The sequence below is a fragment of the Protopterus annectens genome, chromosome 16.part0 (genome assembly GCF_019279795.1).
Source record: "Protopterus annectens isolate FY-2018-M chromosome 16.part0, PAN1.0, whole genome shotgun sequence".
Taxonomy (NCBI): Eukaryota; Metazoa; Chordata; order Ceratodontiformes; family Protopteridae; genus Protopterus; species Protopterus annectens.
Genome location: NC_056750.1, coordinates 295,535,204 through 295,562,691, shown reverse-complemented (window position 1 = coordinate 295,562,691; position 27,488 = coordinate 295,535,204). Strand labels below are relative to the sequence as shown.

Here is a 27,488-nt window from a genome sequence, read left to right as displayed (position 1 = left end):
GCAGCCATGCTGTCAAATTGAGAGTCTGGAGAGAAGAATGAAGCGCACCGGACATATGAGTCAGAAGATCTGGAACTATGTCCAGAGCCCATGGCTTCTCCTGAAGATGAGGCCAGAGGAAGGGGAACCAAACCTGACGAGGCCAATATGGAGCAATGAGAATTAGCCTTCTTCCCAAGACTTTGGCTTTCTGAATGACTTTGGGAATTAGTGGAAATGGAGGGAAGGCATACAGTAGTCTCGAGAGCTAATCGTGGACGAGTGCATCTCTCTGTGTCTCCCCCACTGGGAGGATTAGGGCAAAGTAGCTGCTGGAATTGGTATTCAGGAGGGTTGCAAATAGGTTGCAGGAAGGCTGGCCCCAAGTTCAGAAAATCATGTCCGCTATGCTCTGTTTCAGAGACCACTCATGAGGCATTAAAATCACCCTGCTAAGCTTATCGGCTATCACATTGGATTTCCCCAGGATATGCATTGCTACTAGAAAACATTGGGAAGAGATTGCCGATTGCCATACTCCAAGCGCCTCTCAACAAAGGGGTATGATTTGTTTCCTCCTTTCGTGTTTATGTACCAGACTAAGGACATGTTGTCTGTCTGGATTGCAATCGTTCCTAGTGGGAAAGAGTCCTGAAGTGCTTGCAATGCCAGAAGCACTGCTCTCATCTCTAGAGCACTGATGTACAACTGAGCCTTGTGTTCTTGCCATGTGCCTTGGACTGTTCTTCCCAAATAATGCCCCCCCCCCCCACCCTTTCTGAGAAGCGTTTGTGGTCACTGTAGCAACAGGTTGTTGTGGAACAAAGGGTCTTCCAATGGTCACATGATCGGACTGAAGCCACCATCAGAGATCTCTCTTGCATGAACCTATTATTATTATCTGATGGGACATAGGAAGTTCTTGAAGAGACCATTGAGCAAACAGAAGGCAGTGAAGGATTCTCATGTGCATCCTGGCTAGAGGGACAAGAGTTATGGCTGACGCCATGGTTCCAAGAAGTGATAAGACTACTTTTGCTTTTACTTTGCTACTGGGGAGAATCAACTATTTGCTGTCTGAGGACAGAGACTCTGTCAGGAGGAAGGCAAGCCATCACAGAAACAGTGTCTAGATCTGCACCAATAAATATAATACATTGACAAGGCAACAAGGCAGATTTTTGAAAATTCACTGTTATGCCTAACTGAGCACAAAGATCTAGTGTAGTGTCCCTGGCCTGTAGAAGTAGATGCCTGGTGGTGGCAGTTAGGAGCCAGTCATCCAGGAATGGAAATACTTGGAATCCCAGGCATCTCAGGTGAGCCGTTACTACTGCCATGCATTTGGTGAACACTCTGGGGGCTGTAGTGAAACCAAAGGGCAGAGCTCGATATTGATAATGACTAGCTCCCAGCCAGAAGCATAGATGACTTTTTGATGCTCTGTCCATTTTTATGTGGTAGTATGCATTTTGGCAGTCTATTGAAATCCAAATGTCAATCCCTAAAAAGGGATTCGGAACTTGGACTTGTTTACAGATTCATTCAACTTGCTGAGATCCAAAATGGGTCTCCAGTCCCCTGTTCTTTTTGGTACTAAAAAGAATCTTGAGTAAGTTCCGAATCCTATTTGGTCTGCAGGGACTTCTTGGATGACTCTTTTGTTTAGCAACTCTTGGATTACTATGATTGCTTGTTCCCTCTGACTGGGTGGAACATCCAGAATTCTTCTGATCTGTGGAATGGGCTGGCAAAATGGAATGGAATATCCTCTGGATATGATACTTTGTTCCCACTTGTCTCTTGTGATATTTCACCAGGCTTCTGAGTACAAAGTTAATCGTCCCCCAACTGCCTCCAGAGAAGAGCAGGTGGGCCTCATTCAGGAGCACTGTTGGGGTCGGCTGCGAAAGGAATCGTGGTCACTCTAGTTTTGCGGGCTCCCCCTGCCATGTGGGCGACATCTACCATTATTGCCTCCCCCTGGAGAAGGGTTCACCTCATGCATCTTGAAAAACTCCCTGGGATCTTTTGAATCACATCTTTCCACTCTTTTGGCCTTTAAGATAAGGTCTTGAAGGTACGGAAAAACATACTCCAACAGCAGAGAGAGTTTTCCCTTCCTGCTCACATCTGGTGAGTGTGTGCTTGACTTTTGGTCCAAAAAGAGAGAAACCATCAAAAGGGGCATTGGTAAAGGTAGACTTGAAAGGTTCTGCAAAGTTGCACAAGCACATCCAGGAGTGCCTCCTCAGGGAAACTCTGGAACTTGCTGCCCTGCTCACTCCATCTGCAGCATAGGATATTAGCCTCATGGAGGAGTTGACTATGAAATTTAAGGTAGATAGCTGGGTGGTCACTTTTTCTGAGACCCCCCACAGCTAATGAACCTTGTAGAGTATCTTCTAACACCTTCAGGAGATCTCTTTGAAGTCTTGTAAAAGTGTGTGAGGTAGTTCAGTGAGCTGAGGGTGAAAGTGACTGATGAGAAAACATGCTTCCCATATCTGTCCATCATTCGAGAATCCTTATTCGGCAGATGGACAGATGAGGACGTCTCAGAGAGTTCCTTTTTGGAGGCTGCCATCACCAACATAGCATCTACAGGTACACCTTTTGAGAGAAATTCTTATTTGGCCTCCTAGTGACTGGCTCCATAGTGTCTGGTGACTCCCACGCCTTTTGACTAACCAAATTTATAAGCTCATCGAAAGGCGTAGAAACCCAGGAGACTGAAGACTGAGATCCGAAGGCATTCAGGTACACTGACTCCTCATCAGAAGGGTTGATGGGTTTCCAGCCTCCTCTCTGTTTTAGGATCTCTAGGATGTCTGAGAAAGAGATATCTTCAGAGGACGACCGTGGGGACCCTTCTGTTTCCTCAAGGTCAGTGTCAGAAGTGATGGATTCATCAGGGAAGTCTACATGATTCCTCTTGCATGTCCTCTTCTGAGGTGGCTCCAAAGACGGGTAGTCTGGGGAGGTCTCGGAAGAGTGGTGCTCGCCTGATGGGGCTTCCTGAGGCCCTGAATCTTTGCTGTCCTGTGGATAAGGATAGAGCCAAAGCAGATGCCGGTGCCTGATGGGGAAGAATGCCAGTATCCCTGAGTAGAGCTGCAGGAGAGGACAGCACACTCTTCATCACCTCAAAGGCCCATCCCCCTGGCTCCGAGGAAACCCCAGGTTCTGAGGAAGCGGACGTAATCCCCGGCAACAAGGAGATCAGCTCTGAGGCCGATGCAGGTGCCAAGCTCACCTGCACTGATGCGCCGAGGGGCAGACACGGAACCGAACTTGGGTCCAAGTCCCCCCCCCCCCCTGGAGCCGACTGGAGTACTTCGGCTCCTAGACACTCCGAATGGCACTGAAAGTGTCAGAGCAGGCAATGGTTCCGAAGAATCCTGAAGGGGTCTCAGAACTGAAGGGTCTACCACAGGAGGTATCTGGCATTCTGGCTCTGAAGATCCAGCTTGGCTTGAAGGAGGAATAGTGGATGTAGTCATCTTGGGTGGCTCCGAGACCAGTGGGGTTGGAGTCGAGAACAATTTTGCCAGTGCCGGTGACTTCAAAAGCTTGCGTACCACCCTGTCCATGTTGTCATCTGATAAGCTCATATAGTACCTGGATGAAAGAGTGGGGGATCGAGACCTTTGAAGAATAGGGGATCGAGACCTTTGAAGAATAGGGGATCTCAGAGTCAGAGATACCGGTTCTAATTCAATGGACCGGCTCTGAGAAATAGTCTCTATTGGTTCCAAAGTCTTTGGAACCGAAGAGCTAGATTTGTCTGCACTGATTGTCTCCCTCAGTTCCGAAGGTGGTGGAGCTGAAGACATAGATTTATTTCTCAGTCAATTTAGGCAATTTTTTTTGAGGATCTGAATGAGCCAAAGAAGAGGATAAAGAGGAAGGTCTCTTGGACTTGTCACTAGTAGTTGGAGAACTATTGTAAAGCTTCATCAAAAGAAGGCTTTATTAAACCTTGTAAAATCAGTTTGTTTTTCCTCTCATATAACACTCGAGAGCTGAAGGAGTGACAAAAACTGAAGGATTCCTGCAAGTGAATAGCACCTGAGCAGTACACACATACACTGTGCCCATCAGTTATAGACATTTTTGGCATTTCTTGAACCCAGAGACTTTGGGTTATTTATCTCTGGATGCTTTAGACATGTTGAAACTGCAATAAAATTATACCAAAAATAAGCTAAGCTAAACACATAGCAAAAAACAGTACACGGAAGTAACAGCTCTACCCTCTAAGTTAAATGGGCGCTAGGCCCTCTAACTTAAACCTAGCCAAGCTGATGGGGAACAGACAATACAAACCCTCTAATAAAAAATGGGTTACCTTTAGTTCTGTAACTTAAATGAGCTAAAAGGGAAATACACAATTACTACAAGTCTGACAGGGATAGGATAGGCCTGGAGAAAAAAATGACGGCCAATAAGCCACAAAAACAACAGGCGATAAATGAATTATGTCAAAAACCTACAGAAATGTTAAACTGTCTAAATGAAGAACTACAATAACTCTAATAAAAAGAAATTTGTCAAAAAACAGCTATTAGTAATGTAATCAAAAAAACACTTAGCTACGGCCAAGAAGAGAGCATCCAAACTCGTCAAGTGACAAATGAGATCTGGGAGTTACTCCAATGCGTTGTGGGATAGGTATTCAGCCATGAGCCAAGTCAGATACACTGAGCTAGTGTATTGGCTGAGTCGGCTCCGAACCCATCCAGTAAGAAAGAAGGAGAGAGGGACAACATAACATCCAATGTTATGAACTCTAAAGTTTGTGCTGGAATCAATTGTGATTTTTTTCTAATTCACAGTAATCCCCAGTTTGGTGCACGTCTGGAGAATGTAGTCTCTTGCTTGTTTTAGAAGATGCTTGGTGGGAGTGGTAATGAGCCAGTCATCTAAGTATGGAAACACCCAGAATCTGTGCAGTCTCCAGTGAGCTGCTACTACTGCCAAGTATTTGGTGAACACCCTGGGGTGTGGTGAGACCAATGGGCAGACCTCTGAATGGATAATGACTGGCTTCCAGCCAGAAGCAGAGAAATCTCCTGGAGTGCTTGTTCATTTTTATGTGGCAATATACATCCTGGAGATCTATCGAGCACATCCAATCATCTTTAACTGGAAACAGGTAAATAGACTAAACCGTGACCATCCGGAATTTCATCTGTCAAATGGATTTGTTCAAAATACTTAAATCCAAAATTGGTTTCCAGTCCCTCATCTTTTTTGGTACCAAAAAGAATCTTGAGTAAATCCTGGATTTCTTCTGGTTTGGTGAGACGTCTTAGATTACTCTTTTTTTCTAGCAGTTTTTGGATTTCTAATACTGCTGGTTCCCTCTGACTGGGTGGAACATCAGGTATTTTATTGCAGTTGTGAGAGGGGGAGTAAAAAGAGGGGTATGATGTAGCCTCTGGTAATGATCCACTGCACCCAAACATCTGAAGTTATCTGAAGCCAGGCGTGTTGGTGCAGGGATAGATGCCCCATGACTGCCTCCAGAGGAAGGCAATCGGGTCTTGTTTCAGGAGCACTGGTAGGGTTTACCAGGAAAAGTATCCCTGGAACCCTGCCATGTGTGTCATTGAAAGGGCCTTGGAACTTTTTGAACCACATTTTTCCACTATTCTGGTTCTTAGAATAGGACTGTTGAGGAAGAGAAAAATGTATGCCCACTGCAGAAAACGTATTTCCATCCTTTTCACACATAGACAAAGTTTCTTGAGCTTTAGGGCCAAAAAGGGATGATCAGTCAAAGGGGACATTGATGAATGAAGACCTGAATGGCTCTCAAACTTGCAAAAGTACATCCAAGCATGACTCCTTATGGTTATGCCTGATCCCGCTGCTCTAGATGTCTCTTCGGCTGCATATGCTATGAACCAAATGGGCAAATTTGAAAAGGACTCCAGGGTGGCCAACTGAGAAGCAACCTTATCTTGGACTTTGTCAGACATGGCCCCTGCCAGGGTATCTGGTAACTCTTTAATCAGATCCCTCTGAAGTCTGGTAAAGTGTGCCATAAAGGTCAAAGACCATAATGTGAAGGTCGATGAAGTGTAAACCCACTTGCCAAACCTATCCATCACTCAAGACTCTCTATTAGGAGGATGGATAGTGGAACTTTACTCTGCCAGTTCCTTTTTTGTGGCTGCCGCTACCACCATGGCATCTACCGGCAATCCCTTTGCCCAAAACTGATGATTCTCGGGTGCAGTTCAAATTTTTTCTGGTCTCTTGAGGATGGGTTCAATGGCATCAGGAGCCTTCCACTCCTGGTGTAAGATCAACTTTATCAGCTCATCAGCAGAGGGAATTACCCAAGAGACAGCTGGTTGAGCGCCAAAAGTCTGCAAGTACAGTGATTACTCTGAAGAGGGCTTTTGGAACATCCAGCCATCCCTCTGCTTAAGGATCTCAAGGATGTCTCCAAAGGAGATGTCTTTCAGGGATGACTATGAGGAACCCTCCCCTTCATCATAATCAGTGTCCTCTGTGATGGATTCCTCTGGGGAATCTAGGTGTTTCCTCTTACACTTCCCCCTTCTGAGGAATCTCCTCAGTGGGACAATCTGGGGAAGTGTCAGAAGAGGATAAGATCAGTATAGGTGACTCCTGCATTTTTGGTGCTCGCTGTCCAGGTGTTGGAATTGACTGAGGCTCTGGATGAGGGGAAGGACTGGAAAACTGCTCCAACAGGGGTTGAGCCGACTGAATGCCCATGGTAGACAGTGCTCTCACTATGGCCTAGAAAGTTGGTCTCCCCAAAGAGGGAGAGGAGCCCAGAACTGAGAAAAACTCAGAACTGTGGTCCCCCCCTCCGAAGAAACTGCCCTAGAGGCCAAAGCCGGGGTTGAGCTAACATGTACAGAAGCCCAAAGTGCAGAGATAGCTCCAGAAAAACTGGAGTCAAGTCCTGCCCCCTGGAACTGAAAGCACAACCATGAACTCGAGAGGTCTCTGGATCCAAAACAGCCAAAGAACTCAAGTGTAGGAATCGGTAATGGAGATGGCGATCTAGCCAGGATTGAAACAGTCAGCACCAGGAAATTCAGAGCCAGGATCTCCAAGGTCACAGAGAAGGTTGGAGGAGGAAGAGTAGTTGGAGTCAAAGAAGGGAGGGTTCTGGCGCCAGAAGGGGCTGGAGCTGAGGACATACATGAAATTCCCCTTGCTGTAAGGAGCTGATCCACCAATCTTGACAAATCCAATTCTGCTAGACTCTTGGTGGAACAAATTGGGTAGAAGGGGATCTTAGTCATTCCAAAAAGGGACTAGGCAATTGACATGCAAATGGATTATAGATGAAGAATATCTGGTCCTAGGACGATCAAGAAATGAGAATTCATTATTATCCATGGACACCATCAAAATGGGAGATGGCACCAAGACTTTCTGTGCCATGGGCTGGTTATTGGTCTATGCCGACGACTTCTGCATTGTTGAAGGAGAAACTTTCTGTACACAGGTCAGCACTGAAGTGGTTGAGGTTACTCCCAGTTTTGAACTGGAAGAGGGGAAACCAAAGTTTTAAGCATTTTGGTCATTGGAGCTGAGGGAGAAGCTGGCACTGATCGACTTCTTTTTCTAGGTTTGTCAGCTTTTGAATAGGAGGAAGACGAGGATGGGGAAGAAACATCCATTTTACTATCATGACCAGAGATGGCCTCCTCAAAGGCAGATTTTATCATTCCCTTTAATAACAATTTTCTTTCTTTCCACCAGGCCCCAGTGACTGAAACCATGACAAGTGGAACAGTCTTCATGTAAATGCACTAGTCCCATATATATATATCTGTCTATATACGCACCCACACATATGTGTGTGTGTAGATATATATATATATATATATATATATATATATATATATATATATATTTGTTGTGTCTTTCGGCTTTTCCTGGTTAGGGGTCGCCACAGCGGAACTCCGGTCCGCTAATGATTGGTAGTTGATTTTTACGTGCCGAGTTACCAGCCCTGACGCACAACCTTCAACGAAGGTACGCCCATTCACGCATGTCTCCACGCAGAAGACGCTCTAGCTGAGAATCGAACCAGACAGCGTCTTATTGTGAGGCGACAACGCTACCGCAACACCACATTGTTAAGCAAAAGAAAAATATTTTTATGCAGAGTAGTACAAGTTAAACAAGAGAGAAATATTTTTATATAGAGTAGTACAACAAACATGCACATTATACAACAAAACAATCAGATATTCACATTAAAAATGCAAGCAGACAAGACACTTTTCAGCAGTCAGAGAAGCTGCAAACAGTAGGGATTAGGAGCTACTTACAGGCTTGGCTAATGGCTGTTAGAGTTTTAGTCCCATAAAGGATTACAGTGACTAACGTGGTATTGTTGAATGGGTTTTAGTCCCATAGAGGATTACATTGGCTAACATGGTATTGGTGAATGGATAGGAGGAGGAAAATGTAGGAAAGCTTAAGTTTAAGTAATACAAGGACACAGCCAGGTATTCATCAGATGTGATTTGAGGGTGATTTGAGGGAGTTTTTGAAGTGTGAGGTGGTGGAGGCAGTGGTCACCAAAGGTGGAAGGCAATTCCAGTTTCTAGCAATGGTGTGGGAATATAGCGCTTTTCCTGCAGTATTGTTTGCTCTAGTGATACACAGGACAGATTTGTCACTAGATCAGAGAGGACGATTTGCTGTGTAGTGGGTAAGTGGTTGGGTTAGTGATGGGGTTTTATCAGGGTATTTAAGAATATTGTAGACAGTAGCTTGCTGGTGGTAATCAAGTAGTTGAGGTAGTTCTAGCGAATTTAGTAACTTAGAGCAACACAGTGATGTATTCTGAAGGTGGTGTTTTTAGTAAACTTGGTGATCTTATTGTAACATGATTCTAGTCTGTCTAGATCTATTTTTCTAGCAAAAAATGTAGGCAACACAAACTCCAAATGGATTTTTATGTGACTACACCTTTCGTGTGTTTTATTGAATAAATTCCTGGATAAACTGTCTTTTGTACCTGAACCCACTGCTGCTGTTTTTGTCATTTAGATCTATTTTTCAGATGGTGGTAAATATTCGTGCTGCATACATTAGTGTGGACAATAGGTGAGTCTGGGCTAGGGTGTCTCTTGCTTGGTCTGAGAAAGTTTTTGAGTCTATATAGTGTGCCCATTTTTTTGTGAACCTTTTTGATGGTTTGTGAGATGTGGACATTGAAGTGAAGATTATTGTCAATTTCAATGCCGAGCAATTTGGTATGGTCAGAAGGGGAAATGGTAGTCCCATTTTTAGAGGTGATGGTGAAGGAGATGGGAGCAGTTTTTGATTTGTTAGGGAAATAGTAGTAATTTAGTCTTATTGGGGTTTAGGATGAGATGGATATCAGAAATCCATTTTTCAACAGAGTTAAAGGTTTCCTGGGTGAGTTGTTGCAGAATGGCTGGAGATGGGGCTGTGTAGATTAAAGTCGAATCATCTGCATATTGAATAAGTGTAGCATGGGGTTGAGTTATGTAGATTATTGGTAAAGATAGAAAAAATAAGTGGTCCCAGTACTGAGCCTTGTGGGACACCTATGCTGGAAGGACGTTGAGGGGACAGTACACCTTGCCATTGGACAAATTGTTGCCTGTCAGGTAGTTTCTGAACCAGGCTATAGTAGATGGGGCAAAGGATAGTGAGGCTAGAAAACCTAGCAGAATGGTGTGTGAGACCATGTCAAATGCTTTGGAGAGATCCAAAAAAATGACAGATGTAAAGTTATTGTTGTTCCTGTGTTGGTTAGTGAAAGAGAGAAGAGCAGTGGTTGTGCTATGATGTGGGCGGAAGCCATGTTGTGTGGTGGACAGGAGTTGTGTGTGTTGAGGAATTTAATGACTTGGAAGTGGATACACTTCTCTAGAAGTTTAGATAATGGGGACAGAATGGCGATGGGTCGGTAGTTTGAAAAATCATAAGAGTTTCCACCTTTATGAAGAAGAATGATATATGAAGCTTTCCAGAAGTTTGGGATATTGGATTCCTGTATGGAGCGGTTGATAAGGATGGAGACAGGGTAAGATATAGATTCAGCAGCCATTTTTAGGAAGTTAGCAGGTAAGTTATCAGCTGCGAGGGTGGTGGGTTTCAGTTTTAGATGGTGCTTTTTAATTGTAGAGGTGGGGACCGATGATATAGTAATGGAGAGAATGCTTTCTGGATGATTGGTTGGGGTGCATGAAGGGCTATTTTTAGATAATTGGCAGGGTATTGCCAGGATGGATTCTGTAAAATGGTGATTAAATTGAGTGGCTATGTCCATGGTATTGTTGGTGGAGTTTGGGGCTGGAGTAGTGGATTTGCCTGTTTTTTGTAAGGAGTTGATAGACTGCCAGAATATTTGTGGATTATTTGAGTATCTGCTTTGGGCCCCTAGGAAGTCGTTTTGTTTATCCTGTTTGATTTGTTCCTTGACCTGGTTTCTAAGCTGTTGGTAGTTTTATTTGGAACAGGTGGTGTTTTCCTTTTTCCAGATTTTCCAGGCTTTATCTCTGCATTTTAGTAGGGCTCTAGTGTCTCTACTTAGCCATGCAGCATAGTTGGCTTTCACTCTAACTTTCCTAGTGGGGGCGAGTCTGTTAAGGATGTTGAGAAAAGTAGTATTAAAGTAGTCAACTGCCTGGTCTAATCCAAGGGTTTGAAGTCGTTCCCAGTTACAATGGCTTAGGACAGTGTTGAGATCATAAGGGTTTAGGTTGTGAACATCTCGTATTAGTCTATAAACAACAGGCTTGGGTAAGTTAGTGTGTTTGCGTAGTAGGAATGTGGGGAGGTGGTCACTGAGACCATCTGGTAGGCAACATGACTGGTAGTTTTGTTTGGGGTAATTGACCAGTATCCAATCCAGTATGGATTGTTTCTGTGATCTTTTATCTGTTCTAGTGGGTTCTTAAATGAGTTGAGAGAACCCATAGAGATTAATGTGATTAATGGGGTTATTGGAGTTACAGGCTGTCCAGTCAGTATTTAGGTCACCTAGTAGGATAGTTTCTTGTGGTAGGTTATCTTTTGTCCACTGTAAGACTTCCTCTATTATGGGAGAGTTATTTCCTGGAGGAATGCAGCAGCAAAGAATGTTGACTTTTTTGTCTTGTTTAAGCATAGGACTGAAAAAAGGGCTTTGGCGTTATGAAATTTAGGTAGAGGTGTTTGAAGGAGTTGGAGGTTTAATGTGTTTTTAAAGAGAATGGCTACCCCACCTCTTTTTCTGCCTACTCTATCCAGTCTTAGGATATTATATCCTGGGAGGAGGAATTCTTCATATTGGATGCTAGGCTTTAACCATGTCTCTGTGATGGTCAGTATGTCAGGTGCGTAATGGGTTATAAATGCATGCAGTTCAGGTGTCTTATTAGAAATACTTCTTATGCTGATATTAAGAATTAGTAGGTCAGATATCTGTTTGGTTTTGAGTGGACCTGGGTTTGGGTGTATGTCATCAGAGATTAGTAGTCTCTTCATGGTTAATAGTATGTGTTTGGTTATGTGTGTTATTTCAATGTTGGATCTATGTGAGGTTGTTTTAGTGTTGCATCTTGGTATCTGTAAATATATTTAAGCATGGAATTTCACTGCTATAACAACAACAACTGCTGACTTTCATGATTGGTTGACAGCAAACATATCTTTATCATTTTATGCTTTAAATGAGGTTTTATTAAACAGATACCAGTCTGAAGAAGTCTACAGAAACTAGATGAAAGCACTTATTTATATATTTACATTAAGTCTTTAATGAAGAATGTCCTTTTGGTCCAGAAGTTTTGACTCCAGCATATTTTCCTTTTCTGTTATGCAGTTTATCTGATGATACTTGTGACGACATGAGGTATTGCCAGCTATGCCAGGGAAGTAGGACAGTGGATGTGTAACATATGCTAGCACAGCTAGATGGAATTTTGCAAAGAATTATATGTTAGTTGTATATGAAACTGATTTGCACACATGCTTTTGATGAAAACATTTATTTGTAAAGCTGCTTGCGTTAAAAATGTACCAACAGTGTGTCCTGCTTGACAGAAAAAGAAATACACTTGTATGTCAGACTGTATTATAACTACTGAAATTACTATTGTAACAGAGGATACTGGAAGATAAGAGGTTAAGCTCACCTACTTCATTCTGCCTTGCTCTAGTAAGTGAACCAGAGAATAGTAATACTTTTGATCAGTCAGGAAAATATAGTGAGATTAGTTAAATACTGTTTTTCTGTATCTGTGTTATCTATTCATCTGTGTTAGTTTAATATTTCCTGTGATTGAAACTCTGCTATTTATTGTAAACAGATATTTAGTATTTTCATGTTCTTTTATTATTTATTACTACACATCCGTGGTGGTGCAGCGGTAGCGTTGTTGCCTCACAGCAAGAGGTTCTCCCGATTCTCAGCTAGTGTGCGGGGAGTGCCTTCTGTGTGGAGTCTGCATGTCCTCCCTGCGCGTCGAGTGGCATTCCGAAAGACATGCATGAATGGGCTTGCCTTCGTTGAAGGTTGGGCGTCGAGTTGGCAACTCGGCACTGTGAGAATCTACTGCCAATCATTAGCGGACCGGAGTTTCTGCTGTGGCGACCCCTAACAGGGAAAAGCCGAAAGACAACAACAACATTAAGTATATTTAAACTTTTCATTGTGGCTGGTCCTTTACAGAATATTTTAACCATTAGTGTACTCATATCTATTTGGTAACTCTGTGGCCACTCCTGAAAGCCTTACTGCATTGATCAAACACTATCATTTGTATTAATATTAATTTCACTCAGTATAATTGGGTACCCTTGTAAGAGCCTTAGAGTAACTGGCTTTGGAGTATCTGATGGCAGTGTAACTACCTTATAGTCTAGGCAGAAGATGTGTGTGTGTGTGTGTGTGTGTGTGTGTGTGTGTGTGTGTGTGTGTGTGTGTGTGTGTGTGTGTGTGTGTGAGTGTGTGTGCGTAAATCATATCTCATAGAGAGTGGTGTGTCAGATGCTTGCAGCAGGGACAAAGAGCACAGAGAGAGTGATGGAGGACTTGGCCTAGACACTTGGCTGAGGAATCAACTATACAGCTGTGCCAGTGGGGACCTGGGGAGCAAGAGACAGAGAAACCCAGACCCCAGACTGAGTGTGTTCCTTGTGTGGTCTTAAGAGAAATTGTGCTTGATGCAGGGAGCTGCATCTGGAAATACTGTGTGTATCTATTTTTGTTCCAAGTGAATGTCCCTCTCCAGTGTCAGTGGTGAGGATTCAGGCTCCTTGATTACTGGCCCAGAGAAGGGACATCACAAAACTAACCCTAGCAAATTGGATATGCAGTCACAAAACAGTTCAACAGTCCTTATATATATATATATATATATATATATACCCACAACCCAATTAAAATAGTCTTCAGGCTACACCATAGATACAGCCTCTCTGAGAGCTCAATAGCTCCTAACATTCCTCCTCTACTTCCTTAAAGGGTAAAGAGTAGTTGAGCAATGCATAATCCTCTTTACTCAACTGGCCCTTTAACAGCCAATGGCCATTCCCAAACTTGGATCTACATTATCGTATGCAAACAAAAATCTCAGCACTGCACTAATGGGACATCTTAGATGATAGGTTTTATCCATTCTGCCTGGATAAAACGTAATCAATGAGAAACCAGATGCTGGTTTGGAAAATAAAAAAAAGTATAAACAAAAGCTGAACAAACAATCCAAACAAATGTAAATACACACAGAAAAATTTATTTTTCAAAATAAAGTGTTCCTTTGTCCAGATAGTGCATGTTTTTGACACAAAGAAGTTACCATCCTAAGAAGAATGTAAACCACATTACCTTAGAGACTGTGATGGGTTTGAGACAGGTCTGTCCTCCTTTGGTGAAATTACAGGTAACTTCAATAGTGTCAGATGTGCAACCAAGATTTGGATCAATCCAATAAATACCTGTGAAAAGAACAAGACTTAAATCAATTCAAGATTGTGATGCATCACAGAAGAGACAAAAGGAAAGAAAGTACACCTTATAATGCAGTAAAATAACAGTACCAGAAAGCAGAGTGGCAGGAAGAATAAGTGGAAAAGAGAATGACAAAAACATTATAATCAGGACATAATTCTGGCACACACCATGACATTATAGTAAGTTTTAATTATCCTAGTTTTGGTTAAAGATTTGCCTAAAATTATCTACAAGAAAGTAAAGTTGTCTAAGTTGCACTTACCATAACAATAGATGTTCAAATTCCTCACTGCTGCAGCAGCCTATAATCTATATGTGTTGTATCTCAGCTAGGAAACAACAACCAGCCAGTGTAAAAGGCTCTGGCTCCCTCTCTTTCCTTAACTCTGACTGCTGACTGTCTAATCCCAAGTAGGGGAATCAGCAATTAGAGTGAATCTTTCTTTAGTACTTTCTTACCCATACAATGAGAGAACAGCCTAATAAGCCTGAAATAACTAACCAGTAATAACAATAAAACAATTAAAGTAGAAACAAAAAAAAAAACCTTTCTTTGATATCCCAAACACATTTACACAGAAGAGTAGGGGGGTGAAGATGGGTATGGCTACTACAACAGTGAGGATTTGAACATCTGCTGTTATGGGTAAGTGCAACTTACACAACTGTACTATGGCCATCACTCCCACTGCTGCAGCAGTGCTTAGGCTAGATGGACTGAATGCCAAAGCCTATCCATCCTGGGAGGAGAAAAATATGGATCCATGATCCCTTGGAGAATGGTCCTAGCAAAGTTTGACCTGCATCTAGAAAAGGAATCTGATTTGTAATGCTTTGTAAAAGTATGTAGGGGGGACTATATAACTACCTCTAGAATGCTTCTAGAGTCCACCCCTTTCTAGTATGCCATCAAAGAAGACAAGGTTGTAGTGGAATGTGTCTTGATACTGCTTTTAATAGATTTGCCATGATGAAAAAAAGGCAACAGTTGAGGACAACCACCTGGCAATTGTCTATTTAGGCACAGGGTGTCCCGTTTTTCCCCTTGATAAGAAATAAACAGCTGATCAGCTTTTCTAAAGGGCTTAGTCCTGTCAAGACAGTACTTGAGCTGCCTATGCACGTTTTTGTTTTTTAGGTTCTGGGTAGAAAATTGGGACACTGATAGCTTTGTTCAAAGTAAACTCTGAAATCGCTCTGATCATGAATAAAGGGGTTATTCTTAAAGAGACCCTATCCGTATGGAAAATCAGATAGGGCTCACCCACTATCACAGCTTGCAACTTAGGCACTCTTCTTGTAGATGTCAGAGCAATGATGAGTACAGTTTTCCAAGTCAAGAACCTTAAATCAGCTTGAGGAGGTGAAAGCACACAGCTGAGATGCCAAGGAGAAGCAACGTGTTTATGAGGAAGTCTCAAGTATAAAACTACTTTTAGGAACTGTTTTACCACAAACAGAGAAGAAAGAAAAGGACCTGTGGGCTAACATGCTGAAATAGCGGCAAGATTAATCTTTACAGGGGAATAAGCAATGCCACAGGAAAGTAACTTACACAAATATTTGAGCTCTAATCGTACAAATCCCTAATGTGCCCCTGGTTACTGGTTACGCACCACCTAAAAAATCACTTCAACTTACCAACATAAGATTTTCTAGTGGCAGGCTTTCATGCCTCCTTTAGTACCTGCTACACATCCTCATCAAATCATTGTCTAACAAGTGTTAAAACTGAATCTTCCAGGCAGTCAGTTGAAGTTGATTAACATGCATCTATCTTCCAGGCTTACCTGGAAGGAGCCTTGAGACAAAAACTTGTTTAGTTGTCTGCTTTGAAAGGATGTGGACAAATCTATTTGAGGTGTTCCCCACAAGTGGATCAATTTCTGGAAGACCTCCTCTTTCAGTTTCCATTTGTGAGGGTCTGTCCTTGTCCTTCTTAGCTTGTCTTCCACTAAGATTTCCTATGAAGGAATACAAGATGCTTGGAGAAATAAGGAATGCTGAAAAGCCAACTCCCAAGCTATCAATGCCAGCTTGCATAGCAGGTACGACCTTGAATCTCAAAGCTTGTTTATGTATTATGGCTGTTGTACTGTTTGTAAACACTTTAAGAGGTCCTGGGGTCCAAAGGAATGATGGAGAGACTTCAAGGCATGGATCATAGCCAACAACTCATTTAAGTTGATTTGCTTTGGTGTAAAGATCTGGGTTCAGGTGAATTTCTTGTCTCCGCCGATGCATTTCCCTTTTTATAAAGTGCAAAACTGGAATTTGATACTCTAGAGAATGCAATTGTTGGGTCCACTTGTTGTTTAGAAACCACTGTATCTTTCTCATGTATAATCTGGCAAGTGTTATCATGAGATGTGTGTAAAGACGGAAGAACCTGACAAAAAATTTTGATTGGTTTAAGGTATTCCCCCATACCTCTCAACTGTTCAGATTTTAGCAGAATGTCCAGATTTGTGCTTCATATTTTTGGTCCATTTTTCATAAAATTGTGGTTTTCTGGCAAATTAGTGACACATCACTAAAGACTGAAGTTAGAAAATAATGACAGACAATTGAGTTTCAGACTTCATACCCTTCAAAAATTCATGCTTATGCAAAACCTATTATTATATCAACTTTCTAAGTCTGCAAGAGCAATATTTAAAAACTGTTCCCATTTCCGGGCTTTGTCCCACTTTTATTTATGGCTTTGTCCAGATTTCTTGCTCTAAAGGGTTGAGAGGCATGTATTCCCTGAAAAGAAATTTTTATATCCAGTGCCATCTATAACCCTATTGCACCACTTTTAACACCCAGGAATATGAAACAATCATTTGCTGAAGGGGAATGTTGAGAGCCAGTTTTGGGGACAGATTTGTAGAGATATCAGCTTAGGAAAGGGAAGAGGGTAAGGAATGCTGGCATAGTCATTCTGCACTGTTGGTCTGTCCCTTTTTCCTGAAAAGACACCCGTTTATTATTGCTGTTACCATCTGGGTATTTCTTTTCTGCATTATTTAGCCAGAAAAAGACTGGTTTTGTTTACTTGGATTTTTTGGATAAGAAGGAGGCCTATAAGACTTGTAATGGCATACCTGAAATATCTCAGAAGCTTCCTGGATTAATTTCACTGCTTTATCTTACTTTTTGAGAACTTGTTATCAGAAGAGCTAAACAAAATCTCCTTGGCTAAAGCTGAATCCAAGATTTCAGACTTTACCTTATCAGCAAACTTTTGGTTACATACCCAAGCATACCTTCTTAACAGTGTAGTAGCAGCAGTAGCCCTAGACATAGCATCTGCACAATGATACACACTCTTCAAAGCATATTTAAATACCTGATAAAGGGTAGAATTACTTTGTTTCAAATAAAAGCTTTCTTCTGTAAGAATAATTGAAGACAGTTCTCTCAGACTGTCCATATGACATAGCATTCACTTCCACATATATGCCTGTTAATTCAGAATTCTGAAGGCTAAAGTGAAAGAAGAAAACATTGTCTTACTTACATGGTCCAAACTTTTACCCTCCTTATTGCCAGGGGAAGGGTTGGCATTGAGCAGCAGCCTGTTGCCAGTATGAGATGCAGTTGAAATGACAACTAAGTCTGACCTAAAGTGCTAGAAAATAAATGTATTGATCTGAAGTTCTTTACACAGCTTATCTGCTTTTTAAGGACTGATTGTTGGGTATCAGGATGAGTACAATCAACACATCCTCCACAGCTGACAGTATAGGAGGGATGGGAGAGGAATGAAGCATATCCATTTGTAGCATTTCATAATATTTCCTCAATTCAGGGGGAACATCTCTTTGTTCACATAAAAATACCTCAGTCATCCTGGCAATGATCTGATTAAAAGAAAATTCCTCCATAGGAGGATAAGAATTTAAGTTTTCCTTGCAATCTGAGAGTTGGATTTGGGAATCTACAACAGAAGAAACCTTATCTCTGTCAAAATCAGAGATATCAGACCACGTTTGCTCAGGAATAATGTTAATGGAATGCCCATCTCCAAGGGCTTCTGCATACCAAAACCTACTGCCTGTAATACATGTCTAGCAAGGTAAGGATCTCATCTTTTTTAACAGTAATAACTTCATCATCAGAAGAAACTTTCTGCTTTTTCTTTATAGAAGTTCTAGCAGAAGAGAACTGACTCAAAGAAGGGATGTCTGCATAGTCTAATAGTCTCTTGCCCATGGTTACCCCAAGAAAGATCTCCAAGAATTTCTCCCAGACCTACAGAAGATGGCTCTCCCATGGCTATATCGGACACTGGAACAGCTGAAGAGGATGTAGTTGACCCCTGGATTATGTTAGCCAAAAAGACTCCCAACATGGGCAGCCAGGGAGGTAAGTGAGTAGTCTTTGGAACAACCAACTGCCACTGCAGGTTCACCCACTATCACTTGAGACATAGACTGAGCCAACAATGGCAGGGACTCTTTAACAAATTATTTTTTTCCTTGTTTGGTACTGCAGGAGAACAGAACTCTGGGCATACCTCTCAACCTCAGAGAGCAAAAAATCTGGACAAAGCTATAAATAATGGCGGGGGGGGCAAAGACCCAAAAATAGGGACAATTGTTAAATACTGCTCTTATAAACTTAGAAAGTTGATAGAATAATAACACGTTTTCCATTTAGCATGACTTTTAGGGTATCAAGCCTAAAACTCAAATGCCTGTCATTATTTTCTGACTTCCATCCTTAACAATTTGACAATCATTTGCCAAAAAAAAAAAATTATGAGAAACAGACCAAAAGTATGAGGCAAAAATCTGGGCATTCTGTGAAAATCTGGACAGTTGAGAGGTATGATTCTGGGCCTGAGTGAATATCCATAATATAACTGGGGAAGAAGCATCAAAACCGTTAAGCGTATTTGAAATAAGCTGGTTGGAAGCTAAGTTGCCAGTGGGTGCTCACAAGCAGCACACTTACAACCTTTTCTCTAGTCCCTCAGTGTGAAAAAAGTAAAAGTAGAACAGAATTCACTGACACTTGTACACGCACTGAGCAAGTAGATTGTTTCAAAGTGGGCATAAGACACATGCTTGACTGTTCTTCAATAAACTCTTCTGTCCCACAAAATTCAAAGTTTTAGCTGAGGGCTGCTCCTGTGAAGCCCGGTTATGCTTCTTCGCCTTGAGATAGCAAGAACGTACTGAAGAAAACTTCACTTTGACTGCTAATTTCCGTCCTTGGGATTAGCCATTCAGCAGTCAGAATGAAACAGTGGGTGGCAGCCAGAGCTTTTAGAAGCTGGATGGTTGCTGTTTCCTATGTGGGAAACAACCCATATAGCCCAAAGGCTATTCCAGCAGTGAGAGTGATGAACATCCTTTTTTTTTTTTAAACAAAAAACATTTTTATTAAATTTTAATGTATGACATAAGCAATCTTACATTTATATAAATTAAAATAAACCATAACGACACAATCTCAGTTGCAAACATTATAACTTACAAACTGTGCCTACACAACTGTAGCTGCAAAAACCATACATCACTTTTAATATATCCAGTCATTGTCAGTCAGCCATTACATAGCTCGCTCATTCAAATCCTGCCTTCTTTTAAACCTTGTTCCTCCTCTGCATGTATTGATCCCACATTTCTCAACTTTTCCTATGTAATTTGCTCCTACCCTTTTCCAAAGATCCCAGTTCCAGTTGTTTTCTCTCTGTTACTATTTTCATTACTTCTAGTGAAGTTAGTTTAGACTTTGATTTCCATTTTCTAGTAATTGCTGTTTTTTGGCAGCTATTGTAATTAGACTCAGCAAAACCTTACTACGTATAGGCAATTCTGATTCTGTATAACAGCTAAAAAAAAAAAAATCATCTGCCTAGTTACTCCAATTTTCTCACCCAGCATCTCCGACAGTGCAGACTGCAGGGAATCTTTAAAACAGCCAGCTCATTACACTCCCAGAAAATATGTTCCCAGTTACCTCTTTCTTCCCCATCACACCCCCAACATTTGCTGTCTATCTGAGGAAAAATTCTTTGGAGCCTGCTTGGGGTATAAAAATACATATGTAGACAATTCCAGGCAAAGATCCTAAATCTTCTAGATTTTGTTGTTTATTTGGGAGACATACATATATCACCCGCCTCCCCATTTATTCTTTGTGAATTGCTTACTCATTCTCTCTTTCCAATCCTTCCTAATCTCCTCTGATTAATTATTATAGTTATCGTGCAATATTTTATATGCTCTACTAATTATTCCTTTCTTAATGGCAACTTCTGTTCTAGATTCTACCAAAAACTCTTACCAGTGCTGGTCTTTCATTTAGGACCCCACTATTTCTTTCTCTTTGCTTATACTCTTATCAGTCCTTGATATGGAAGGCAATCTCTAACATGCAGTCCAAATAAGATCTTGGCGTCTTCACATTCTATTACCTTTCCCTCTCTAGTTATTTGCTCCCAATACCTTGGTTCCTTTGCCAATTTCTCTAAGATATTCCCGCCCCCTCTTGCCTATTGCCTGTATCTCTAATTGCAGTCATCCTTATCAGCAGAATCTATTTTCTCCATTCCAGTATTGGCTTAGTTCTTAAAACACCTTCTTCTACTTTATGAATATAATATTCTGTAGGATTATTACTGTTCTCCTTAAAGGTCTGCATCCAAAATCTCAGTCTCTCCCTGTTACTTGAGCTTCCTCCCTGTTTTATCATCATCTCTTTCCATTTTCAGTTATAGTTTTCTGCTTGTGCTATATATAAAGCCTTAACTGTGTTGCTCTGAAATACCCCTTCAACTCAGGAAATCCCAATCTGCCCTGTTCTACTGGAAGAATAAACTTATCCAGCTTGACTCTTGCCGTCTTCCCCTCCCATATAAAATCCTTCATCTCTTTATTAATAATTACTATCCAAAACTTCTCCTCTGGTTGAATAAAATATGCCTGACCTGTGTATAAAGCTAAAGGAACTAAAAACATTTTAACTGTTTGTATCTTACTATCGATATCCATATAACAGAGCTTCCATTTCCTCGTTTTTTTAGGTTATCTTTTGCTTAGTCTCTTTCCACATATCCTTAGCTGCCATACCAATATCATTTTTAATCCATACTCCTAAATGCTTCATTTTCTCATGTCCCCATAAGTATGGATATTGTTGAACCAATTCATATGTGGGTACATAGTTTACTGTTATTGCTTTTGTTTTAGCTTCATTAATTTTGTATACCGAAAAGGTTTCAAATTATCTCAGTATTTTCTACAGTACTGTAATGTCCCTTTCTGGTTTTGTCAGGTATAAAATAATGTCATTTGCAAATAAAGCCAGCTTTTCTTGACTATCATACCAATTATATCCTTTAATTTCTGAGTCCCTTATTTTCTTTGCCAATGTTTCTAAATATAATGCAAATACCAAAGAGGAAAGATTATCAGAGAAGACCCCACCCACTTTAATTTTCACCTCAGATTCCTCATATATCCTCCTAATCAACCTTATAATTTCATCAGGGAATGCAAATGCTTTCATTGCTCTGCTCATAAGGTCCCAGCTTACATTCTGCTCCCCACCCCTCTAGATTAGATGTATCCAACCTGCGGCCCACGGGCCGCATGCGGCCCTCAGAGCTCTGCCATGCGGCCCTCTACTTCTAACTCCAACATCGATGTACACATGCCCCAAAACACATTTTTGTTGTGTTTTTCACGGTCGTGACCTGTAATTCTAACATCGGTGTGCGCATGCACCAAAGCATCCTTCTAGTTTAGATTTTTTTGCGCCAAAGAAGGGTCTGTGTGTTCGCGCCATTATTTCGTGCCAAAGAATTAATGTGTGTGTTCTTGCTGAAGAGGGACTCGTCTATGGATTTGCTGCCATTGCCTTTTAAAGAGACAGCACTTAACCTGTGTTAATAGGTAAGTATGGTGTGAGTGAGTGCATACATGAAAGCAGAATGTTTGTGTGCGTGAAAGTAGAAGTGTGTGTGTGTTTGTTTATGTGTGCATGACAGAGAGACAGAGAGAGACACATGCACAAAGAGGCTAACGTACAAACAAGTTGGCTCACAAATGCATCCTACATTAAATGTACACTTTCATTAAATTGCAGCTTTTCTGACAAGGAGAGTGTTGTATTGAATATGAAATCATATCTCTCAACTGTATGGATTTTCGAAGAATGTCTGGATTTTTGTGGATCTTCCAATTTGTGTCTTTTGCTTAGGAAATAAAAGTTGTCATCCAAGGTAATACAGTCCCAGGGATTAAGAATGAGACAGCAGCCTAGGGTTAATGGGTCAGTAATGGATTGACTAATGTGGGACTGTAGCATATAAAGTTTATTGTTTTTTTTGACAAACAAAAAAAATCACCTAGTACTGTCTTGTCATTGGTGGGTTCTAAGCAGTGGTAGATTGGACAACAGTAAGCATATCTTTGGTGGATCATCAATACTGGCAAATCAGGTGGGCACAATGTCATTTTTTAAATGTTGGGGGTTTTAGTGTGTATGTGTGTGTTTGTGTTGGGAGTGCTGCAATAGTAGATGATTATTAAAGACAGAAACTTACAAACTGTGGAGAATATGTTTCTTTGTTTCAAAACCTGATACTTGGGTACTAGGAATGCCAAAAGTTGATTTTTTAAGACATAGCTTCTTGCCATTTACAGTGGATGGATATTTACATTTAATGGACAATGTTAGCAGTATGAGTGTGGTCCTGTAGGGATCTGGAGGATGCTAAGTCTACCACTGCCAATGTCTTGTAAAGTGTCCTGGAAATGGATACTGGGATGTTACTGAAAAAATACAGCAAGTGGGCTTTGAAATGTAGTTTAATTAAACAAAGTGCACTTGCAATTTACAGGCCATAATTTAATTTATGTCAGGTAGTCCAGATCCTGGTAGATTGTATACCATTAGACTTAATTAGGGAGAGGTGTCATTCTGTGGAAATAAGCAGACCTAGTTTCAGTGAAAGCTCTGTGGTTATTTGCAGGTAGGAAGTTGCAGGATGTGGAGCCAATGTGTTTTATTATTTTTAATGGATTTGTAATTTCAGAGTATGGATTTCTTTGTTGCAAAAGAAGGCAGGATTGAATGAGCCATATAATGCTTAACTGACAATAATGGGATAGAATCATTATACGTGATGTATAATGTTTGCAGCTACACTTGTTTCAATGGTGTCTGTGATGCATAACTATTTTTGGGCCTGTGTCCCAATTTTATTTTTCGCTTTGTCCAGAATTCTTGCTCTAAGGTTGAGAGGTATGGTTCCATGCTAAATCAAAAGGTTGCATTTACCTTGGAAGACTTTTCAGCATAATTATGAGAAACAGAGCATTTTTAAGATCTCCACTTATTTCCAATATAAACTGCCATGTAACCTTGCAAATAACTTTCTTATTACACTACTTTAATTCTTTTGGAATTGACAGGTATGCTTCATTTGTTCGGGCGTAAGCATAGTGTGCTGTGACTGATTTCTTGCAGCAGTCTGTGGCTTACTTATCACAATAACTTTTCTGTGTTTCTGGGTGTGTGATCAATTTAACAGTTTTAAAGATGTTTTCCAAAATTAAATAAATACATAATAAATGAAAAAAAGTAATCCTTTCTTCACTTTGAGCTATTGACAAAGTGTGGGAATTTGTTTTTTTCAAAAGCGATGGTCAGCATTACAGCTTAGTAAATGGTCAGTCTGTGAATAACTTCTGCACAAATTAAAATGTGTGAATGTCAAATGGCTTTAGATTGGAGAGAAGTTATATGTTTACTCCAGTATGTAGTATGATCTTAGAGAGTTTATTGATTTCTTATTGATTTAATTTTTGCTGCGCATTTGTTTGTTGATTTATTGATGGTCCTTTTGCTGGTGGGAAATTGCATGGATGAATCTATTTCTATTATGATTTTTTTTTCAGATATTTTGACTTCCAGACAATTTCAATCAGTGAGACTGTGTCATGTGATTACTGAGGTTGCCTATTTTACAAGTAGGGGCTCCTTTTGTGTGTGTGTGTGTGTGTGTGTGTGTGTGTGTGTGTGTGTGTGTGTGTGTGTGTATAAGAGAGAGATTTAATATGTATACTGAATATATTTTTGTAAATGGAATTCTTAGTTAAATAGGCCCCTATTCTTAGACAGTTAGATCTTAGTCATCCAGCTGGGAAAGTTTAGTATGTGGATTTTCCTTCTGGTTTGATGAAGGCTATGCTAATTACTGAAGGAGTACATTCATGGCTATCCATCCAGTTGTAGTTTTGTTGAACTACATTGTTTGATAATGAGAGGAGCGTTTTACAGAAGTTGAAAGTTTTTGTGTCAAGAACCTGTCTATACAAAGTGGCTTGTTTATGTTGCAGTGAAGGCTGTGGTCTTTGTAGTGAGTGTTTTAAATATAATCAGTATTTCTGAGGTGGAGAAAGTCTCTTAAGGCAGGATCTTTCTTAGCCTGGAAAGCAAGCCAGTGATGAAATTTATAGGGGCCAGTGAGATACAGAGGAAAGCAAGAAGCTTTTTAGTCTGTTTGGATAACTAAGTGAACTAAGTCCTTTGACCTTTTTTTGTCAGAAATGGTTGTAGTCTTTCTTTTGGCATGGTGTTTTGCCGAGGCATGTGCCAAAAGGGGTGTTGCGCTCAATAATTGCTCTTGTAAAGGAAGAATACAGGGATGTTATGACCTCCTTGTCCATGGATGAGATACCCTTTCTAATGAGGTGGGCCATGTAAAAATCTTTCCGTACAATGGAGACAACGTGGTGGTCAAAAGTCACGTTTCTATCAACCTGAGTGCCCAAGCACCTCGCGACTGATTGCGTGCTTACAACATTGTTATTAATGTGATAAATTGTGGAGACATCACTCTCCTCAAAGGGGATGATTGTGCATTTTTTGGCATTTAGCTTGAGGCCATGTTTCTGGCACCAGTCATTTGTTTGGGTGAAACCCTCTTGTAGCTTATTCAGAATTGTTTTATTAAGTCAGTAATGTGAATTCTTTACTTTATTGCAAATTTGTTGGCTTATTTTTGTGGATTATAGTATTGTAGGACTGCTAATGTTGACACTGTATGTAGACGGAATGCTGGAGTGGTTTTTCCCAGTGAGAAATGCTAGTGCTGTAGTGAATATCTGTTTATTTGTAAAAAAAAAATCTATATATTAACTAAGATGTTAGAGTTAACTGTTAGATTAGAGAATTAAAATCAGAATGAGAATTAGAATTTTAAGGCAAATATTAGGCATTTATTACATTTATTAATTGTTCGAATGCACCTACAGTACAGCCAGGAGGTCGACTTTGGTCTCCTGTGGCAGCGAAAGAGTTAACTATATGATATATTTTATATGTGGCCCTGAGACAATTTCTGTTCACTCAATGCGGCCCCGGCAAGCCAAAAGGTTGGACACCCCGTCTAGATCATCACTGTTCTGTTATTGTTGTCAAATGTCTGTCTCCCCTCCACAAAACCACACTGATCTACATCTATCAATTCTGGCATCGCTTTTGACATTCTTTTAGCCAATATAGACATAAACACTTTATAAACATGATTTAGTATTGAAATGGGCCTGTATGAAGCTGGATCTGATGAGTCTCTACCCTCTGAAGGTATTACAGCTACTACCACTTTCTTCCAGGAGTTGGTACTTCTCCTCTTAAAATACTGTTAAAAAAACCTTCCAGATCTTTATCAGCTTTTTCACTCCTAGATTCCAAACTTCCACAAGAATACCATCTATTCCAGAGGACTTTCCTGTAGATCGGTTATATATCACCATTTTTATCTCATCTCCTCATATCCTGTTAGTAATTGAGTCTTCTCTACCTCTAACTTTGGCATATTAAATTCTTCCATAAATATTTCAATTTGCACCTTTTCTTGATTTCCATATTTCTCTGTTTTATACAAACTTTCATAGATCTTTTAAAATATACTTCTACAGGATCTCTTATTATCTTCCTTGTTATAGGCTCCCTAAGTTTAATAACAGCCATTTCTATTTTCTGTTGCCTCAGTCTTTGTGCTAAAAGTTTTTGCGCTCTAGAGTTATTATAAAAAAAACAGTTGCTTAACAGCAGTCTTTTTAAACTGATGCATATTACTGAGGTAATCCCTTACTTTCTGTTTAGCATTCTGCAGTCGCTCCTCTTCTAGCTCTGTGAGATTCCTCCTATTCTGCAATACTTTAGTATTTGTCAGTCCCTCTAAGTACTTTTTGTTCCTTCTTAAGCATATCTCCCTTTCTTTTATTTCCACCCTATTTTTAAATTCCACTTTAATTTTAACCCATTCCTAGTTATACTTTCAGAAGAAATGTCTATCTTCTCTAATATCTCCTGAATAATTTCCACTGCCCATTCCTTAAATTCCTCTCTTTTCAACAAATATGTGGGAAAGCGTCAGTGTCTCATTTTTATTTCATTATCCTGTGTTTTTATTTTAGCTACTATTGGTGCATGATCTGAAATTGGGTGCGCATCCAGACCTTCAATTAAATATACATGTTCCTGTGAAATGTAAATTCTGTCTAGCCTAGCCCAGTTTTTGTACCTCGGGGAATAATATGTAAATTCACTCTGAACTCCTAGTATTAAATTCACATCTTCCATGCCAAATATTTTCATAAATTTCTTTAAAAATCTACCTTCCTTTGTTATATTTTCCCTTCTGAGCACCCCCAGGCACATCTTCACTCTTGTAAATCAAATTCCAATCTCCACCTATAAATAATATTCCTTGCTGAAAGCTGATTATTTCTCCCAGAATTTTCTTAAGCTCCACTGTAGCAGTTTTCAGTGGAATGTAAATACATGCCAGTGTAATCCTTGCGCCTTGCCAGGAGCCCCTTAGTATTATAAATCTGCCATTATTATCTTTTATATTCGCTTTGATTATTATTGGAGCTCCTTTTGCAATTAATATAAGTACTCCTCTCTTCCTTTACTCCAGGTATTCTGCTGAATAACCATCTGAAAACCTTTCTTTATCAAATTCATATAGGTTCATAGGTAGGTATGAGGCTATTGGCCCTGGGGCCTATATAAGCCTAGTCAAAAAGGTTCCCTGGCTTTCGCCGCCCAAGAAAATTATTTTCCTGTGCCCCTGTCAAGCAGTGCCGCAGAAGTGATCCCGGGGTGAAGTTTCTATTTCCCATCCGGTCGTCAAGATTTTTCTTAAAGATGGCCAATGAGGAGCTTTGCTTTACATGAATGGGTAGTTTGCTCCAGAGTATGGGAAGTCTCTGGGAAACAAATCTGTCCCTCCAGCATGTTCTGTTTATTGTGCTGACACGGTTTAGGACCCTGGAGCGTGTAGTTCAGAGAGATTGGGATTTCTTTACGTGTAGCATGTCTAACAGCTCTAGGTTTGACATAGCTTTGTATGTTAGGCAGAGATCGCCTCTGAGTAGGCGATATGTGACAGAGTAGAGCTGGAGTTTTTTGAGACGGTCTGCGTATGTCATCTTTTTGAGGCTGGTAATCCTCTTAGTGAGGTATTTCTATGGCCGTTCCAATTGTTGTAGCTGTCTTGTGAGATACATGCCAA

General features: G+C 40.6%; 1 protein-coding gene across 1 annotated transcript in view; it reads right to left on the bottom strand.

Moving 5' to 3' along the window:
• Positions 1-27,488, bottom strand: part of LOC122790588 (collagen alpha-1(XXVII) chain-like) — a 1,538,899-nt gene that overhangs the window by 71,584 nt on the left and 1,439,827 nt on the right. The window contains exon 38 of the mRNA XM_044058114.1: positions 13,832-13,941. Coding sequence (XP_043914049.1) covers positions 13,832-13,941 — 110 coding nt within the window. The remainder of the gene's footprint in view (positions 1-13,831; positions 13,942-27,488) is intronic.